Genomic DNA, 22,107 nt, shown 5'->3' with positions numbered 1-22,107 from the left:
AGGTACAGATAGGTATCTGCCTTTTTTCAGGGTCTGCATCACGATGTGCCCTGTAGCGTTGCTGCTTTTCTGCAGCAGACAACAGTGCCATTTCCTGACAAATACATACATACCATTTAAGCTACTCTTTCTTGAAGGTATATAACAAATAAATGTATAATACATTAATTATAAGTACCAATTCAAGCTGTAAACACTTATTCATTTAGCATTTACATCCACTCTGTTACAATATGTCCACCCTGTTACTGTGCAAAACAGTAACAGGGTGGACAGTAACAGGAGGGACATTTTATGCTAAAGTTAGCCATTGCTACTCATGTGATGAAAAACAAGCTACTGTGCAGTGATCACTGAGGAAGATTTTTAAACTGTTTATTAACCATATTTTCAAAATTACAAACAATTATCAGTTTCCACTATAAATAGGCATAACAGGGTGGACATGTTATGCTTTACCACATCAGTGAATCATTCTAAAACATTGAAAAAAGGGTGAATTAAGGAGTGATACTTACTCTGCTTCTTGAAGAGAATTTGCCGCCAAAAAGTATTCAAATTCCTGAGTATCATGTGATTAGAGGAACAGTCAAGAGGCGTGTTCAGAGGAATTTTCCATCAGAGTAACAGGGGGGACATTCAATTCAGGGACACAACATATTTTAAAGACTTTAAGCATTAAAAATGTATTACTAACAAAAAATATATTTTGGTGAGGAATATTAGAAATAAGATTATACATCAATATTAAAAAAAATTGGAGTTTATTTGATTTTTATTACTTATATTTGTGGCTGAAGTTATGCAAGCTTACTTGGGGACATGGCAGTTTAGCCTACTTGCACTAAAATCAGAGCAATTATTTTTTAATGAATTAATCCTGGGTTCATATTATTGTGTTCTATGGTAAAGGGGGATTAACTATTTAAGATGATCATTTAGAAACAAGTATTAGCCCATTTTTACTCAAAATATACCACATTATGTCATGAGGACTCAAATGGCACCGAATGCTAAGAATGACCCAATTATTGGAAAGCCAATAATTATGCTCACATTGGTTTACATAAGTAAATATGTATACTTTAATGATAATATTAGTTTAGTTTCATTAAACTAGTCCAGCACAAGAGAGACATGAGGGGAGTTTCTGCAGTTCTTCTCTGTCCTGGAAGGCGCTACATGTCCATATTATCAGATATCTACCGGTACTTGAAATAGGTCAGTCAATAAATGTTGTTGGATTTGAATGTGCCTGTTTGTTTGTTGCAGAAGATTTATTTGTGCTACAGTATGTGTGGGGACAACTAAATTAGGTCAAATGCTGCGCTGCATTATTGAGTGTTTCTGCTTGTCTGCTCCATTCAGGTCATTGTTGATGATTACCAATCTGCCTGATAGTGTTTGAAATGTGAATGAGCCATTGTCACTCTTTTTTCCTTCATGCAGAGTTTAGAAGTGAACTACCAGACAAGAGCATTGTTGATACCTCATTCTGCAGGCCAGGTAAGCTATTGAATATTGCAATGTTTGATTTCTGATACAAATAAGAGTTTTGTGACAATCACAGTCAATCCTGTTTATAGGGTCTAGTGAGAGATGTCTCAGCAGATTAATATAGGAGGATAATTATCCTAGCATGCAGTCCATACCGTGTTGTTTTATATGTTGGGTCACACTGCAATTTTCAGTCCGGTACCAAGTGAACCGAGCATTGATACAACAGTGAAGGAATCCTACAAAATGAATAGTGTGCTATTGCAGTTTTCCAATACTGACATTAAGTGATGTTCTACTCTTTGACTTTAAAGAATGATCTCACAAAAGAAGATGTTTATATTAGTAAAACTAAATAATAACATGGCATTGTAAAATTAGATTTCTTTTTGAGGCTGAAATGGAATAAAAGAGTTGGTTATGTATAATAAGAAAAACAGAATTAATTGAAATGGAGCTGAAAGCACAAAAATGTGTGGAAAAGCAAAAAAACAAGGAAAAGCAGCATCTAAAGCTAAAATATATTTGTAAAATATAGTTACAATCAACAAAGGAGCAATATGTATTGTTCCAAATACAATATTGAGAAATTCTTAGTATACAAAACTTTGGTGTCAGTAAGATTTAAATCTTTGCTTTCCAATAAAAAAAGCCTTGTATGCTCACCAAGGCTACATTTATTTGATCAAAAACTGTTGTGAAATAATATTACCATTGAAAAAGAACTGTTTTCTGTTTTAATATATTGTAAAATATAATTTATTCCTGTTATGCAAAGCTGAATTTTCAGCATCATCACTCCAGTCTTCAGTGTCACATGATCCATCCGAAATTCTAATACGCTGATTTGCTGCTCGAGAAACTTTTATTATCTGTGTTGAAAGCAGTTGTGTTGCTTAGTATGTTTGTGGAAACAGTGATTCATTTTCTTTCTGGATTATTGAATGTAAAATAATTTTTATTTGAAATTTAAATCTTTTGTAACATTGTATATGTCTTTACTGTCACTTTTAATTCAAATTGAAGTTCAAAAATATATATATTTACATTATTTTCACATTCCACTTAAAAGCAAGAGGAGAAATATGTACCACTAGGTGGAAGTATTATCATATGTGAAACCACTTGAAATTACAGAATTATAATCTTTAGGTTTGGTTTATTTTGAGATATTATCACGAACTTCATATATGTCTACTAATATCAATCTATTGCTTTAAATGTTAATTATTTATTTTTCTCTTTGTAAGCAGGGGCTTCATCTTCTGTCTAATAATACCATCACCAAACCACAGAGTAATGATAAACTCATCATCTGGATCAGGAGGTGAGAAGGATGTTTAAGGGTCATGAATGCAGTTTGGTGCTTGTGAATAGATTTCAGATTTCAGACTGCAGAGTCTGTGGGATGTGGCTTTATATCAGAGGCGTATAGAAGGTACAGTGCTGGTCAGAATTATTTGCCCCCTTGGTAAATATGATCAAAGAAGGCTGTAAAAAAATAAATCTGCATTGTTTATCCTTTTGATATTTTATTTTTTAAAAAAGAATGCAAAAATCTAACATTTTATTGAAGTAAAAGAATTGAAAGTGGGGGGGGGGGGGGGGGGGGGTTCTCCAAAACACATTGGGAACAATTATTTCCCTCCTTTTATTAAATACTGTTTGCAACCTCTTTTTTCCAAGATAACAGCTCTGAGTCTTCTCCCATAATGTCTCATGAGTTTGGAGAACACCTGACAAGAGATCGGAGACCATTCCTCCATACAGAATCTCTCCAGATCCTTCAGATTCCCAGATCCATGCTGGCGCTTCTTCTCTTCAGTTCAGCCCACTCATTTTCTATAGGGTTCAGGTCAGGGACTGGGATGGCCATTGCAGATGCTTGGTTTTGTGCTCGGGGACCCATTTTTGTTTTGATTTTGATGTTTGTCCTGTTGGAAGATCCAAACATGGCCCGTTATAAGATTTCTAGCACAGGCTGTCAGGTTTTGATTTTTTATCTGTTGGTATTTTATCGAATCCATGTATCTGAACAAGAAGGTCCAGAACATCTGGCAGAAAATTAGGCCCACAGCATTAAAGATTCTGTATGGACGAATGGTCTCTGATCTCTTGTCAGGTGTTCTCCAAACTCATCAGGTAGGAGAAGACTCAGAGCTGTTATCTTGGAAAAAGGAGGTTGCATAGTATTTAATAAAAGGGGGCAAATAATTGTTCCCAATGTGTTTTAGAGAAAAGCATTTATTTCATAATGTGATTTCCCCCCCCACTTTCAATTCTTTTACTTCAATGAAAGGTTCGATTTGTGCTAAAATATCATAAGGATTAACAATGCAGATTTATTTTTTACAGCCATCTTTGATCATATTTGCCAAGGGGGCAAATAATTCTGACCAGCACTGTATATGGAAGTAGTTCTTCAATTCAGCTGTTTTAAATGTTGTTTAAAGTCTGGTGCACCTCTCCTAAACTTAAGTTTAGTAATAAAATATGTAAAAAGCCAAAGAAGCCATATACTATTTCTGAATTTAACCATCATGTTTTAGTTTCAATACAGAGGGTGAGAGTTGCAAACTTTTACTTAATACCAGTAGAGGGTGACATTTGAATGAGACAAATCATAAACATCCTTTATTTACATGTCTGTTTGCTCACTTAAAGAGATCGCTTTTGTTTTTGAGTCATTTTTGTCATCATTTACTCACCGGCACCCTCAAACCTTTGAGTTTCTTTCTTCTGTTGAGAACAAAAGAAGATATTTTGAAGAATGTCGCTAACCAGGTTTTTGACTTCCATAGTAGGAAAGAAAATACCATTTAAGTCACTGTCAATTTGGTCAACTGTCATTCTTCAAAATATCTTCTTTTGTGTTCAACAGAAAAAGAAACTCATACAGGTTTTGAACAACTTGAGAGTGAGTAAATGATGACCTAATTTTCATTTTTGGGTGAACTATGCCTTTAAAGGAAAGAAAATGCATAATGATAAAGATAGTAATGAATAGTTCAGAGAATAGTAGAGACTAATAGATTGTTTATCATATTCCTCTCCTTATCTTCAGGCGTGTGTAGGTTGCTGGCCTCTTTGCTTTATGGGCTGGAGTGTCACATGGACACCTCAGAGGACAGCACTTTTCTACAGGACATGCTCATGGGCAATACTCTGCATCTGCTTATTAAGGTCAGATTTTATTTTAGCAGCCACCCAGCCCACTTTAGTGACTGCTGTTTGCCAGTGCTACGACTCGAATTGGGTGAAATTATTTAGATCAAGTTGTTCCATTAGCTTGACCATAAGAAATACACCTGCACCTTCACATTTTCTTAGTTTGCTTACTTTATTTTATTGTTTATTTTTTACAGGGACAATGCACAATTAAGATTAAGATTATTCAATTAAGATACATCTGCTGTCCCTGGGCAGGTAAACAAATAAAATAACATACAATATTACATATTTCACCTTGTTCAGTATTATATAACTCGTTATTTCAAAATTCTTTCCTGTTCATCCATTCATTCAGTGAGTGAGTCTCTCACTACACTACTTTAATCATGTATTCACTCACTCACTCATTTACTCACTTTGTTTAGTTATGGGCACTGGGCACACTGGCATTTCTTCAGGATGAAATCGTTTGCAAGCTGAGTTCTCCAAACACTGCAGTCAGTGCACACCCAGCATCATATTTTGCTGGCAGACGAGTCTAATGAATCCAGCACATGCTGTCTGCGACACTGAGAGAGGGGGAGTTGAGGAGAGGTCGAAGGGGAAAGGGAGACTGTGATAAAAGCCCAAACACAGCTCAGCTGGACTGCTGGTGCTCTGTTCCATGAGTCACGTGGAGCTGTTAAGTGTTCAGTGCTCTTGCTCCGTGTTGCTCTTTTAATGCTAAGAAAGGATCAGATTTTCCAATCAATCTGACTTTTTACTTTCCTTAGAGAAACTACAGAACTACTCAAGAAAATAGTTTGAAAGCTGTTTCTGTCATACAAATGCATGCCACAATGATCATTTTAATGCACTACATTAAATACCAGTAGCATTTATGAATACTGCTTCATGCTATATCATAAAAAATGCTCATACAAACATGTGCAAAGGATATAAAACACATTTATGATGTTTTATTCTTATTCTTCTGAGTGAGTGAATGAATGAATGAAATGCACTAATATTTTATTTAGCAAGGATGTGATCTGTGACAGTAAAGACTTTTATATTGCTAAAAAACTATTTCAAATAAATGCTACTATATATATATTTTTTTAATTATAATAATATTTTTTGATTTACGATTTTTTTTTTTATATAAAATAAATGCATAGGTGAACATAAGAGGCCATAATAATGTTTAAAACAAAAATTTACCAACCTCAAACTTTTGAATAGTATTGGATGTATGTAACTAGGTGTATGTATTATGTTCTGTAACTTTATAATCTTTTTTTCCTTCATTACAGTTCAAATAATGAAAAATTCAAGTGATTTTAAAAGAACAAATATTCCATGTAGTTTTAAAATTGAAATGAGATCATATAAACCTGCAACCATAATAATTGTAACATAATTCTAAATATTTTATAGTCACAATTCAATGCTAAAAAAATTCTTGAAACTTCACCCACACACTTGTTGAGGAGCCATAAAAAAAAAAAAAAAAAAGTGTTTGTTACATTGCCAGGTGTCCCCCAATAAGCAAGCTATTCATTTATTTTGTACAAAACATTTCTGCATGAGTCTGAAATATCTCAGACCAATTCTCACCACACAAACAAGTTCCAACTAATGCCAGAGTCCGTCTCAGCAGCAGCGAACACAAACGTGCAACTAAAGGATTATACTAAGTATGCGCAAAGAGAATCTTTCTGCTTTTTCCAAGGCTCTACCATTTTGACTGTAAAGGAAATCAGAGCTCTTTTTCTGTTGGAAAATAAGCAATTATACTGCCATTACAAACAAGAAGAAACTTTACAAGAAATGTACCATAAAATTCTGAAATAAATGTAGCATGTGGTCTGAGTCAGAATACATCTCCATAAATTGTAGTTTTTGCATATCACTGGGTTGACATAATGGCAGTTCTCTTATTGTGGAAATAAATATTTTACATATTTATTTAGACATATGAATTCACATCATTTTGGCCTTCCTCTATGTTGCATTATGAAACAACAAGAAACATTAAGTGACAGCAAGTCTGTAAAAATACTATGCGGCCCCAAACCTACAGGCCAAAATGTGTCTGGATTTAGTGTGTGATATCATCTTTTAAAAAATTTAAAATTGTTTTACTTAATACATCTGTTTTGAAACATGTTCCTCTTTATGAGTGCTGAGGACCGTAAATATGATTACATCTTTCTTGGCTGATATTCTAATAGCTTTCCCATTGCTTATGCCCCACATAAAGTGGAGCCAAGTGGATGGACAGACAGATAAACACCCAAAACCCCTTAGCCTTTAATGTTAGTTTGTATTTGACTGATATATTACCTTTTGGTTACTTTTGCTCATATAATGTGATATATTACTCACAAAATACAGAGAAACATTTTGCTACTAGATGAATTTCAAGGGTGAGGGTCAAAGGGGTGAGCACTAACCCTCTGGGCATTGGACGACAGCCTAACGCCACTTCTCCTCTTCTCACAGGTCTATGACAGGCTGCAGAAGTACAGGGCCCAGCGGCCTGCTCCGCTGCTGGATAGCACACAGGGCCTGGCTCAGGACGTAAGTTCTCCTCTGGGGCATCTAGTGGGACGAGATTCAGTTGCAGGACCTGTAGTCTGTTTAGTGTTGTCGGTTTGAAGTGTACTGGAAGGGATTACTATATTGAACACTCCAGAGCCACATAAATATTTGTGCTGCACATGCAGCCTCACAGACACTCACTTATTTATTGTGTTATTTTTTTTAATGAAATAATTTGGCAACTCCTAAGGCCAAAACTGCATTTTTGTGTATACATGCCCAAAATGACCTGGTTTTCCCTTAACTCTTTAAAACCGCAGTGTATAACCACCAACATGATGAAACGGAAATTAAAAAAAAAGTTTCAAAGAAGTTTCCCCAACACCCCTTTTATCTGCCCCTGGTAGGACGAACAAATAGTCCTGCCCTAAACTTGCACCATTGGTTGAGCCGATAATGCTACGTAATGCTGGTCAGAGGCCTGTCTCAGGAAGTAGGGAAAGATTGGGAAACAACTCAGATTATTTATTATCTAAAATGTGTATTATTTCATGCTATATATGTGTGTGTACCATTGTGAATATGAAGAACAAAAACCTTTTTTAAAAGCTTATGAAGATCGTCCCCGTTCCCTGAAGGAGGGAACGATGACGTTACTTCAGAACGACTGACGAACTGGGATCTCGCCTGAGAACCCAATCACCTTCGAGTGGTAACAAAACAAGCCAATGCACATTGGCAAGTGAGATTTGCAGCCGGGTATATAAGGCAGCGTGAAAATTCTCACATTAAGTTTTCCGCTGAGGAGCTGAGACTGGGTCCGGGCCGTGCAAGAGGAGGTACAGGAATTGTGGCTACGGGGCGTAACGTCTCCATTTCCTCCTTCCTCCTTCCCTATTAGTCAGTCACACTCAACGTTATGTTTAAATGATTGACGAATTAGGAAGCCACTTATTACCACTGCTGCCCCTTCCGAGCCTGAGCAAGCCTCCTGGTCCCCCCGCACTTGTTGTGACAGAAGAAGGGACAGGGCTGTGCTCGAACAATGTCAATCTCTGATGTTTCAAATGATTCTAACTTCCTCGACGCCCTTGGTGACGAGCAGGCGGGGGCGGGGGGCAGCCTCAGACTGACAGGGCAGGATGTGTTTAATCACCTCCGTCTGCTTCTGTACTGCCGAGAATTGCCAGGCAAAGTTCTTGACAGGGACAAAGAGGCCAGCTTGGAAGATGGGTGAGTTGAGAAAGCGAACTTTGTCGACCTCCTTCATCTCGGCCAGTTTCAGCCAGAGATGGTGCTCCTGGACCACTAGGGTGGACATCGTCTTCCCCAGGATCTGGACACGGTGGAGGGTTGGAAAGCATGCCAGTCAGCTCCGGGTTCGACTCGAACGCAGGGCAGCCAAATCTTCATCCCCAGAGGACTCTAGCCCACCGTTCCATGCAGAGATCGACATCCGGTCTTCTGCAGGAACCCTGAATGAGATGCTGGGGCCTCCATTAGAAGGCCCAGCAACCACAGCCGGAAGCTCCACAGCCTGTGATGGAAAAGAGGAGTGAGGGGCCACAGGGATTCATCCGGTGGAAGAGCTCCCGCTGTAATCCTCAGATCACCCTGCATACACTCTTAAAAGAAATGGTTCTATCACCCGCTTCATATATGGAACTCCAAAATGGTTCTATATAGAACCATTTAAAAGGGTTCCATAAAAAGAACCCCAAATGGTTCTTTGAATCCAAGTTAGATGGTTCTGAATAGAACCATTTAAGGGTTCTTTATTATTAAACGAGTTATTATTAAATAAGAAAATATAAACAATCCAGAACGCAACGCATGTACGCCACCAGGGAGCATTTTTACGATTATTTGTTTTTAATGTTCCCTTCGATAGATTAAAACCATCACAATATGGTATACAAAATAAAGAAAACTCCTGGTTAGTTTATTTTTTTCTTCACAAAATGATTTGTCAAAAAGTTAAACTATAATATATTAGGAAATATAAGTTTCATGCTAATGTACAGCTCATATTAATATTTGTTTACTCTTGTTTTTGACTACAGCAGTCATTCTCATGGGTCTTGACTCAAAAAGCTTTGTGAATGTGTTAAACATGAAACATGAATTATAGAACCATTTTAATAAAAAAAGGTTCTTTGCTATGCAAGGGTTCTACATAGAACCATTTTTTTGGTAAAAGGTTCTATTGGCCAAGTACTGAACCCCAGGGTTCTATATAGAACCTCGAGGAACCCTTTTTTTTAAGAGTGTACCTTTACTAATCAATTAGTTCCTTCATGGGCAGCCATTTCAATGGCAAATTGGCAAATTTTTTACATATCTTTACAAATTATTTATTAATTATTTGTTCATGTTTTGCAGACCCCAATCTAAAGTTGAAACTGTTCATTATTTGTAAATGTTTATAAATGTTTACTAATCATTAAGTACCTTTATGTGCATTTTAGCTGTAACAAGGTTTGTGTAATAGCTAAGTTTAACTAAATGCTAGCTAAAGACAAAAACAACACATGGTTTAATTTGGGTGCAAAACATGTTCTTATTGCCTCAACACTTAGTATTCTATATCCTTAAACAGAGGATATTCCTTGAATCATACATCAACAGGAGATTTTTTTTTTTTAAGGAAATATATATCGAAACAATGTAGCCTAACAGTTTGAACCGTGTTCCCTTATAGTATCAAATTTACCACTGTGCACTGTTTATCAGTTTAGGGTTTATACCCTTAAACCCATACACCAAACCTGAGTGTTCTGGAATAGTACATGAACACAATAAGTAAATGTATCTAATTATTATTATTAGTATTATTTTGTACATACATACATACATACATGTAAGTGCATGTTAAAGACACCTAATATAAAGTAAGACCAGTCATTCTTATATTGTTCAATTTTCTGTTGAATCTAGATCACTCATAGCTACCAAACACCTTTTTGCATTTGTACATTTGTAAATGTAAAAAAAAAAAAAAGTCCATTAGGTACTATATGACCTGAAGTTTAATGACATTTGTATATTTTCAAGAACTGCATGATCATGTATGAATTGAAAGTTTAACAACATTTGTTAGCATTTTAATTTACATAAACAATTTACATTCATTAAGATGAGAATTGAATCGCACTGACTTTCTTCTGTTTCACATGATGTTCGTAAATGTCACACTTCATGTGAAAAAACACTCATTATGGTTAATCATAGTTAACTGATAAATCAGGATCAAATCATTAGTCACTTGTGAGTTTCCTCAACCTGCTTTGTGAGACACGCCTTGGGAGACTAAACCAGTGTTTTGGAGAAATGCAACATTAATAATGGGTTACTGTTGACTCTGCTTATCTGAGAAAGGAGAAAGCTGCACTCATCAATAAACATGGCCATTGACCTGAACCAGTTGGTGCAACAGCCACTTGCTCCATCGATTGTCACATTGATTTCACTATGAAGCCGCACTGGACAAATAAATGTCTTCCATGTCATATAATGCAAGAAACACTCACAACTGCAAAGACGCTTATTTCATGTGTTGTGTTCCAGTAAGTCATGGTAATATGAGCTGTGTGTCATCTGAAGACTTAGATCCAGTTGTCATTGGATGCTCCCATAAGTTTATGTTTCCATTTGATAGTCTTGGAAGCATCATGCGAATCAGTAAGTTGTGCACCATCATTTTATGGCAAAAAAAAGCATTTTCAGCATCATTACTTCAGTCTTCAGTGTCACATGATCATTCAGAAATCATTCTAATATGCTGATTTGGGTTTTACTGTAAGTTTGATCAAGTAAAAGCAGCCAATATGCAGTTTTGATATTTTCAAAAACATTCAAAAATCTTAATGATTTCAAACCAACACAGTATTCTGACCTGTAAAGTAAAAATCGCAAAATCATTAACGTTACCATTTTTACGTTATCAGTTGGATTACACTTCAACCTCTTTCTTTCTTCATTACAGTTATCTCCCTTTAACAGTATTCAAATTTCTATTAGCCTATAAAACAAAGTTTTTCCTCTTCCTTGCACATCTTGCAAAAAGAATCAGCCCTGTCTTTATCAACTCAATTCTGCAGAGACTCTTAAAACAAAGATTATCGCCATCTTTTGACTGTGCACGCTGTATTTCATTAAGGCAAAGAGTGGTTTTGAAGTGATATCGATTTCCATCTTCTCTCAGACTGAAAACGAGGAGGACATTTTGGAGCATTAAGCCTTTAAAAGCATTTTCCTTGCGTTGCAGCTCAGTGTAAAATTTCAGTTTTGGAGATTTAATGTATGTTTAACGTCAGGTCCGGTGTTACTCGCAACCACGTTCAGTCTAGTTGGTTTTTGCTTGGCTGAACCACAACAGAAACAGTTATTTCTCCAGGGCTCATGGTTCTGTGGCTTTTTGACCTGCTATGTAAACACTCGCATAGTATTGTCAAGTGGGTTGGGATAGATTGAACCAGACCACCAAGCATTGCCAAAGCAAACTCTTACCAGATCGGTTCATGATACAAAAACTATACGCCAAAAGGGATGGTCAGAGACTTTTGCCTGTTATAACATATTGACATTATCACATTTTGTTGTTTCTCATGTTTCGTTCCAGTTGGCGGAAGAGCTGCGTGGTGTTGTCACCAGCCCAGAGACAACAGAGTTGTTACACTTGCTCTCCAAACCTCATGTACAGGTGAGAAGAGAATGTACATGTGGGTCAAGATTTGGTCAAGATCACAAGAAAGGTGGATTGACATATCTGACTGACTGAAAACAGAAGCAGATAAAAGTATTCCTGCTTTTATGGTGGGCTGGTGTCATTAGATAAAGTACATTCATATTATTTGGTGTAAAATCAATCCAAGTTATGAGTATTTCTTTCTTTTCACAAGTTGTCTGTTGCAGGCTTGCATATTCTTCTTTTGGAGCAGATGATTATATGCAACTGATAAAATATCGAAAATGTACATTACTCTCTGACATCAAGCATGAACTGGACATAAAAAGAAAGAAAATTCACATTTAGAGCTGTTACAAAACAGACCCACACATTAAGTTTATAGAGTTCAGGAGTTTTACTTATGAGGGCCTTGACAGCTTTATTTGTGATTGGTCTAATGATATGTTGCTTCTTGGATCGTTTGTTTGGCTCTCACATTTTATAAGGCAAAACTGGGTTGCCTCAGTGAGGTGATATTCAGTGTGGAAAGATACTTTATCAGGCCAAGTGAGAAGACCAATCAACTGTGTTGATTGTTGACTTACTTGATTTCCTGAGAATATTTTTTACCCTGGATATATAATCAAAGGTTTGAGGTCTGTAAGATTGTTTATTTTTGGTAATTTTAGTATTTCGTTTTGTAACATTTTAAATGTAACATTTAAAAATGACACTTTTGTTCAATTTCATGTATCTTTACTGAAGAAATGTATTAATTTCTGTAAAAAAAAAAAAAAAAAAAAAAAAAAAAACTACTGACCCCAATCTTTTGAATGCTATTGTAAAGGATAAATTAATCTTTCTTCAATTCTTGCTATCTGCTATACTTGATTCTGATTGGTCAGTCATGTCATTATGATATTTATACTTATATATATATATATATATACACTCACCTAAAGGATTATTAGGAACACCATACTAATACTGTGTTTGGCCCCCTTTCGCCTTCATAACTGCCTTAATTCTACGTGGCATTGATTCAACAAGGTGCTGAAAGCATTCTTTAGAAATGTTGGCCCATATTGATAGGATAGCATCTTGCAGTTGATGGAGATTTGTGGGATGCACATCCAGGGCACGAAGCTCCCGTTCCACCACATCCCAAAGATGCTTTATTGGGTTGAGATCTGGTGACTGTGGGGGCCATTTTAGTACAGTGAACTCATTGTCATGTTCAAGAAACCAATTTGAAATGATTCGAGCTTTGTGACTTGGTGCATTATCCTGCTGGAAGTAGCCATCAGAGGATGGGTACATGGTGGTCATAAAGGGATGGACATGGTCAGAAACAATGCTCAGGTAGGCCGTGGCATTTAAACGATGCCCAATTGGCACTAAGGGGCCTAAAGTGTGCCAAGAAAACATCCCCCACACCATTACACCACCACCACCAGCCTGCACAGTGGTAACAAGGCATGATGGATCCATGTTCTCATTCTGTTTACGCCAAATTCTGACTCTACCATCTGAATGTCTCAACAGAAATCGAGACTCATCAGACCAGGCAACATTTTTCCAGTATTCAACTGTCCAATTTTGGTGAGCTCGTGCAAATTGTAGCTTTTTCCTATTTGTAGTGGAGATGAGTGGTACCCGGTGGGGTCTTCTGCTGTTGTAGCCCATCCGCCTCAAGGTTGTGCGTGTTGTGGCTTCACAAATGCTTTGCTGCATACCTCGGTTGTAACGAGGGGTTATTTCAGTCAAAGTTGCTCTTCTATCAGCTTGAATCAGTCCGCCCATTCTCCTCTGACCTCTAGCATCAACAAGGCATTTTCGCCCACAGGACTGCCGCATACTGGATGTTTTTCCCTTTTCACACCATTCTTTGTAAACCCTAGAAATGGTTGTGCGTGAAAATCCCAGTAACTGAGCAGATTGTGAAATACTCAGACCGGCCCGTCTGGCACCAACAACCATGCCACGCTCAAAATTGCTTAAATCACCTTTCTTTCCCATTCTGACATTCAGTTTGGAGTTCAGGAGATTGTCTTGACCAGGACCACACCCCTAAATGCATTGAAGCAACTGCCATGTGATTGGTTGATTAGATAATTGCATTAATGAGAAATTGAACAGGTGTTCCTAATAATCCTTTAGGTGAGTGTATATATATATATATATATATATATATATATATATATATATATATATAATTATTATTATTATTATTTTATTGTATTTATTTTTTGTATAATGACAACTAAACAGGTATTTTCAAACTCCCAAAATTATGTATTTTGACCCCCAAAATATGCATTTCTTTCATGCGCCCCTTTCTTGAAGGCATATATTGTTATATATAAAGACCCTTTCGTAACATAAATCTATGAATAATAAAAAAATATAAAGACAGTATTGTAAAAAAAAGTTTTTTTTATTGTCTTTGTATTAAAGCAAATTATATAAATAGTTATCGGCAAACCTTTTATCTTTTTTATACTATTATAGTAATGTTAGATACAATTATAAAATTGTAAAAATAAATGCATTTTCTCCACCATTATCCCATAGAAATACTGCTAACCGAATTCCCGACCAGATAATTTCATACCTGTGCTCTCATTATCCTCTTCAGGCTTTTCTCTCAGTGCATGACATGGTGGCCCAGAAAGAGTTTGACCCTCGGTTGCCGCCTCTGCCTCCACTCCCTGATAACGACGAGAAAGAGGAAGATTCGATCAAGATTGTTTGCCTGATGAAAAACCAGGAGCCACTGGTAGGTCCCTCTGGATAACGTGAGTAAAACATAGTATATCATGCTGGTTAAAAACAGGTTACAGTAGTAGAAAGCTCAGCAGTTCATTCATTCTGAGATCTGCTTCAGCTTTAAATATAAAGTACATTGGACTCCCTTCAACCCTGTCAACTATCAGAAACCTTTAAAAACGTATTTTTGAAGAATAATGTTTTAAAATCATCCATAGGTTAACTTTCCATTCCTCATGTTTAGGTAAAGGTCGTGGCTCTGAAGTTGATTAGGAATCAATTGAAATCAACTGAAATTGATTACTTCGCTGAATTGTTTTTGATTGTAATCAGCAGAACACTAATAAGGCCAGCAAATTTAGAGGGAAGATTTGGATTATCCTATAATGCTAAGAGTATCAAATTGCAATCTGGATCAGTTTTGCCCTCAACTCTACCTCCAGAATCATATTTTCCATCACTGAACAAAACCATCTGGACTTACAATTGTGTTAGTTAAATGGGATGCTTTGAATACAAATAGGAAACACTGAACAGCACTCTGCATGTAAAACGCATGACTTCAGATTGAACCCTCTCAAACAAGGTTTATCTTTTTACTGTGGGTTATCCTTCTACTTCTGACGCACAATGTGGCTGTATTCCCATTCGCAATGCATAGCTTGTAAAATGGCGATTTTCTCCGTTATTACTCCTTTTGTCTATAACATCTGGCGAATAATGCCGAAGGAGGCAGCCATTTGAATGAGGCTTTATGAATTGCAGAGAATGAACGGAAAGAGCATCATCAGTTTTTGGTACGACCGTGACGAAGAGTCCCTCCTTGCCTTCCACTCACTAGACTCAATGTTTGTTTGTTTTTTTATCTGTTGATTCTACCATGATTGTGATTAGAATGGAATAGTCTATGATGAATTAATCAGATGAAAGTCAAATACACAAAATATTCCAGAAGTCTGAAGGGAACAAATAGATGCAGTTTCATCAAATAAAAATCTGTCTGTATATCTGGCTTACCTAATTTTATACAATATACCATTAAAAAGTAAAAAAAAAGAAAGAAGAAATTAATACTTTTATTCAGCAATGAAATCGATCAAAAGTGACAGTAAAGACTTTTACGCTGCTTCAAGAACTAAATTCAAATAAATGCTGTTCTTTTGAACGTTCTATTCATCTATGAATCCTGAACAAAAGTGCATCATAGTTTCCACAAAAAATATTAAGCTGCACAACTGTTTTCAACATTGATAATAATAAGAAATGTTTCTTTATCACTAGATCAGCATTTCAGAATGAAGGATCATGTGACACTGAAGATTTGAGTAATGATACTGAAAAATAAGCTTTGCCATCACAGGAATAAATTACATTTTACAATATATTTATTTTTATTATTAAAATATATATATAACATTTTTAAACATTACAGTTTCCACTGCATTTTTGATTGATTAACATAAGAAAGAAAGAAAATAATCTACTGACCCCAAACTTTTGAATGGTATCTATCTACACTTTCTTTTCTTGTATTATTTCAGTGGTTTGTTTCTCAATTTCTTTGCATATATATAGTGATCTAATCAGTGTTGCCAAGTCTGCGGTTTTCAGACCAGGCAGATGGCGTTAGTGATCAGTGATTAAACCATTAACCTTAAATATGATCGTTTTGTGTTGGAGCAGAACCCATCTGTTTTCTCTGCACCATTAGTAGTGAGCTATAAACACTGGGTCGTGGCTTTTCCGTGTTCTATTTATGTGAAGGAACTAGAAAGTTCTCCACAATCCAGAGATCTTTTTGTGCTTCTAATAGGGGACCTGAGCCCTGTGATTAAGGATTACAGGCCATTTTGGCTTCTGTGGTCAAGGAACTATGCGGGGCCTCCTAACTCCTGTATCAGTGTCCCATGTGGCTTGACTGCCATCATTGTCTGCTTCTAAACAGGCTTGTTAAAGCCTGGTCTCCTGAAACGGGTCATGTCAGAGGCCCTTTGAGGACTAAAATGCTCTTTTAACCATAGTTTGGACTAGTTTATTTCAGGACCTCTGCAAGTTGTTAATATATTTTGGAGAGTTTAACCTATACAGTATTAGTGCATGTGGTGTGGTGGCCATGGTTGGTGTATTGATTGTGCTGGGAGATGAGGCATGTGAAAACAGAAACGAGTTTTCTCTCTAAGCAATGTGAGATGGTGCTAATGAAATGGAAATGGACTTGAAGCAAAACACAGTTGTGTATAATTTAGAAAGGTCAAATCTGATGTGTGTTTAGATCTAATGAACCTGAAAGATTGGTGATTCCCCCCCTTCAGACAAATGAAGGAAATACAACTAATCTGATGTTTGACATATGTCAGCAAGCTGTGTGATTTAAACAAAAGTTTTTTTTTTGTCTTAATTTGAGCTCTCATGAATAGAGTTTTCCTCATTAAGTTTGACTTATTCGTCATGGTTTCATGGAACATTTAACACTCAGCTCCCACTGCATAATGTGTTTAAGATTCCTATTGTGATATTCACACCTGTATTGCCCTTTCTAAAGAAATTTCTGTCCAGATTTCTTCTTGGACTTATCCTGACAGTCACATATTGATTTACAAGGCAAACTGGGATTGTTTGCTAGAAATTGGTCCCTCCAGATATATGAACTTGTGCTTTACAGTCGATTTGCTTTGAATGAATTTTAAAACCTTCGACTTGTATTTCTGAATGACAGCCTACAGACCCTCAACAAACATTTCTATGTTCCAGGGAGCCACCATAAAGAGAGACGAGTCCTCTGGTGCTATAGTTGTAGCCCGGGTCCTGAGAGGAGGAGCTGCTGATCGGAGTGGTATTATAACCTCTTTCACCATTGTGTTCTTGATCAACACTCTTATAATTAGAAACTAAATTTGTGTATAGATTGATGCCATAAAATAACCCTTTATGTCGACCTGAAATGGAAATTTCCCTGACAAAAATGACAGATTTTTTTTCTAGTGATGTATGCTGGACTTCTCCAATCATTTAGTCAGCTTAAACCCCACTCCTTTCTTTCAAAAGACTGCAAGCTCACATTCAAATCTGCAAGTTTATTATCATAAACCAAAACTAAGACAAAAGCGAGTAGTTTCAAACCATGTAACTTATATATTTTGAACATGTAACATTGTAAACTTAAAATATACATCATGTAAAACGACAACAACAACATAACCCTAAAACTAAACTAATTACAGGCTAAAAGCACACTCAAAAGTCTTGCTTATTTGAGAGAATTCTGAATGCTACTGGCAAAAGAAATGGTGCACATAAGACAACAGTGTAATACACGCCCCAAACATGTTATAGTTATAGTTATGCTTATAGTTCCTGAAGTTGGATTGTGAGTGGTTAGTGAATAAGACACATGGAGCTTTGTACTGAAATAACTTAATTCACCTCACAATGTTCAACGTAATTCTTTCTGCCGATTCTTTCTTCTCATTGCTTCATTGGTGGATGCCACAGGTCTAATTCGTGAAGGTGACAAACTCAAGGAAGTCAATGGAGTTCCAGTAGAGGACAAGAACCCAGAGGAGATCATTCCCATACTAGTATGCATTGCTGGTCAGTCGCCAGCGTATTTGGATGCTGGTTCCCCGCATGGGATGCTAGTGTGCTGCTGTCCCAATCAGGCTTCTTAATTAGCTTAACCAGCAAACCTCTCTTTTTCAACACGGCTGAGCTGGCTAGACCAGCAATATCCAGAATAGAAACTGATGTTAGTCTAAGCTGCATGCTTGAATGTGTTTGGGCATTTGGTGTGTCTGTGCTTTAATTTGATGTAGTGTGCATTTGTGTTTGAGGGTTTTCTGGAGCCTAACAATTTGCATTCTATCTTTGTTTATACACTACTAGTCAAAAGTTTGTAATAATTAGAATTTTTTCAGAAATCATTCTAATATGCTAATCATTAATGTTTTGTATGAATGTTTTGCTGCTTAATATTTAGTGTAAACTGTTATACCCCACACTTTTGATTGGTAGGTAAAATAAATAATATTATTAATAATAATATTTTGAATCAAAAGGGACAGTAAAGTCATCCATAATGTTTCAAAAGGTTTTTGTTTCAAATAAATTATTTGTTTCTTTAACTCTCGTCAAAGAATCCTGAAAAAAAGGCATCACGCCTTCCACAAAAATATTAAGCAACAAAAAATTGATAACAATAATAACTATTATTAATAATCAAGCACCAATAATAATTGCTATATGAGCATATAAATATGATTCCTGAAGGATCATGTAACACTAAAGACTATGTAATGATGCTGAAAATTCAGCTTTGCCATCACAGGAATAAACTACATTTTAAAATATATTGTTTTTTAAAATTGTAACAATATTATTTACAATTTATACATTTTATGTACACAATATTAATATTTTTTTACTGTATTTTTGGTCAAATAAAGGCAGTCTTGATGAACATAAGAGGAATATTTTCCTGTTATCACTGTAAAGCTGCTTTGCAACAATTTGTATTATAAAAAGCACTGTATAAATAAAGGTGACTTTACTTGACTTCTTTCAAAAACATTAAAAAAATCGTAATTATTCCAAACTTTTGACCAGTAGAGTAAGTGTTATTCAATCTGAACCTTGTAAGCTTTTCTTGAGCCTGTATGTCCTTATCACATCCTCTAGGCCCATTCAGAAGGAGCAGTGACCTTCACAGTCATCCCAGGCACCAAAGAAGAGCCGGAGACCATAGAAACCAAGGTCCCTTGATGAAAATCAAAGCGTACAGAGTCGTTTTCTGCATTGCATTTTACACTCCAGATAATTTAAGCCATAATTGGTGACATCAACATGTGTTTGTGGATTGTTGCAGATCTTTGTGAGGGCACTTTTTGACTATGATCCCCAAGCAGATCCCGCTATTCCATGCAAAGACGCCGGGTTGGAATTCTGGAGAAGAGATGTGTTGCAGATTGTAAGCCAAGAAGATGACACCTGGTGGCAGGCCAGACGGCACGGTGACGCCAACCTCAGGGCTGGATTGATTCCCTCAAGACAGCTTCAGGAAAGGTAAGAAAACTTTCATAATCAGACTGTTGCAAAGTTTCACTCCAAGTCTAGACTGAAGAAACTAAATCCTTTTGTTGTCAGAGTCATACACCGATGTTGTCAGTCAGACTCGGATCCTGTCATCATGTTCCCAATGTTGAATTAGACACAGTCAATGGCAACTCAGTCTGACACTCCCTTAGTCAAACTTTAAATCTTGTAAGAAAAACAATCAATCTCATCAACATTTAAATAAAATGTCTTTTGTCTGGACACTGGGGTCCCTGGAAAGACAATGGGAATCTATCAGCCTGCTGAGATTTTATTATTTGTGTGTCTTTCAACTGATGACATGACAGTGACATCATTGAAAGGTTTACTATAGGCAATAACTTGATCTAGTCTCAGCCTTAGATGACACGTTTACCACAGTCCGTTCACTGACCGTCTAATACGTCCCAAAATCATATTTAAAAGCTAGTTGATTTATGTGCATTTGAATAGTTTGCCAGATAAGTTAAATTGAATGGTTTGAGACACTTAAACTTGATTTCAATGAGCAGAACCGTAAAAGAGAGTTTTGTCTGTGAAATAGTCTGTATTTATTACTTTTAGACTTGCAGATCACAAATTCTATATCCATATCTTGTTTTTGTTTTTGTAGTATAATATTCACTACCATTGAAAAGTTTGGGGTCAACTTTTGGGTTTGGGTTCTTTAATCAATACTTTATTCAGCAAGGATTAAATTGATCAAAAGTGACCGTTAAGACTTTTACATGGTTGCAAAAATGAATGCTGAAGGAAATTAACTGGAGCTAACTGTGTTTTCAGCATAGTTTCAATGTTTTTCCTACAGGAGAGTTACTTTACAGAGGCCTGAAGTTCTGTTTCACCCACCCAGAGTGTCGAAGGCATTCGGCGGTAAGCTCAGAAATCCCTGACATTTACTAGACAGAGCTGTATTAAAACAACATGCAGATAAGACATTATTTGAAAAATTCAAATGCTAAAAATATCCACTCTCTCCAGCCCTGTCCAAAATGGTGCATTTGCAGACTTTAGCCCGGCAAGGCAGTAGGGTGTACCTTTAATTTGCACCCTCATTGTGCAGTTTTTCTGAGCCTTCACTGAGAAATCATGTCAGATGTCTCATTAAGAGGAAAACTGCTAGAGCGTAGTGCATTGGGAAAACCATTAAATGTTTTATTAGCTTGACATGCGTTTGTAATAGGCTGAATATTAATTTGCGAGTGATATTTTTGCTGAGATCGCCACTGGCGACAATATAATTTTACATGTGATTTTGCAGTGAAAAAAAAAAAAAACTCACTGAGTTACTGAGATAGAAAACTATGGAGAAGTGTCAATGAATGAACATCCAAAAGTGCAGGAAGGTCGTGCACACAAAGTAGCTAAACTCCAGCCATCCATAACCGCAGTAACTGACACCTTTAATATGTCACTTTTAATGTGTTTGTTAATTTTAGTAAACAATTAACAAACTTTCAGCTTTCAAATTCTGTCAATTTTATCACAAAATACATGCAATAAATGTTGTTTTGGTGCTCTTTAATGTGGCCTGAAAGATCGCTCAATCAGCATTTCGACCTTGGAAAGAGCTTGTATAAAACAGCTTAAGTCAAATGTACTTCAGAAAAGCCATTCAATACTAATAAATTTGTTAGTCAGCTAGAAAAATAACTATAGAAAGGTGCATTTTGCTAAATATATCCACTATATCACATAATTCTGATATTCTTATTAAACCTGTTCTCTACATGAGAAAAAAATGGAAGGAGCTAAAAATGAAATTCAAGATCGCCCATATAATTGCATGTGAAGAGCTGCCTTTCACCAAATTTATCTATAAGAAAAATAGATTGGGTGTGTGCAAGACATACAACAACGTTTATAGGATGCATTAGGAGAAGGCCACACTATACTCATTGGCCAAGTGATGCTGACATTATTATGGTCTATGACACTGGTTCAGACTGTGTAAAGAACAATTCTTTGTGACTGTATGTAGTTCTCAAGTTGGAAAAGCAATTCAGTTCCTACTTTAGGTGTAGGAAGGAGGGGCAGACCTGACAACACATGACACAATTAAAACATTTAATTTGACAATTTAATTTGGGCAAATTACAGAGCTTGCAAATCTCCTATCCTTTTAAGAGAAGTGATAGCTAAGAGGAACAACTTCTCAGAAGTCAGAAACTTGAATTGAACCTCTTCAGTAGGCTCAAAGGGAGCCAGGGACAGGCCAAGGCCAGATCCCAAGCCGGTACCCTGGTGCATACTGCAAGACTCAGCCTCAATGTGCCACGGTGGAAACGTGTTACCAAAGTGTCTCTCCCTAAAGACATTCCACCCAAAGGAATGTGGTAAATAGCTATGGCCGCCACATAGACCTTTAAAGTGGACGGGGATAACCC

General features: G+C 36.4%; 1 protein-coding gene across 1 annotated transcript in view; it reads left to right on the top strand.

The window, feature by feature from the left end:
• Positions 1–1,362: 1,362 nt before the first annotated feature.
• Positions 1,363–22,107, top strand: part of mpp7b (MAGUK p55 scaffold protein 7b) — a 60,043-nt gene continuing 39,298 nt past the window's right edge. Inside the window, exons 1-11 of the mRNA XM_084411466.1 lie at positions 1,363–1,506; positions 2,748–2,824; positions 4,562–4,680; positions 7,156–7,233; positions 11,816–11,896; positions 14,502–14,642; positions 17,384–17,465; positions 18,125–18,210; positions 19,307–19,381; positions 19,494–19,690; positions 20,529–20,593. Coding sequence (XP_084267592.1) covers positions 2,797–2,824; positions 4,562–4,680; positions 7,156–7,233; positions 11,816–11,896; positions 14,502–14,642; positions 17,384–17,465; positions 18,125–18,210; positions 19,307–19,381; positions 19,494–19,690; positions 20,529–20,593 — 952 coding nt within the window. The 5' untranslated portion in view covers positions 1,363–1,506; positions 2,748–2,796. The remainder of the gene's footprint in view (positions 1,507–2,747; positions 2,825–4,561; positions 4,681–7,155; positions 7,234–11,815; positions 11,897–14,501; positions 14,643–17,383; positions 17,466–18,124; positions 18,211–19,306; positions 19,382–19,493; positions 19,691–20,528; positions 20,594–22,107) is intronic.

This window comes from Rutilus rutilus (assembly GCF_951802725.1).
Source record: "Rutilus rutilus genome assembly, chromosome: 6".
Taxonomy (NCBI): domain Eukaryota; kingdom Metazoa; phylum Chordata; class Actinopteri; order Cypriniformes; family Leuciscidae; genus Rutilus; species Rutilus rutilus.
The sequence above is the reverse complement of the archived record's forward strand: the minus strand, read 5'-3'. Positions and strand labels throughout refer to the sequence as shown.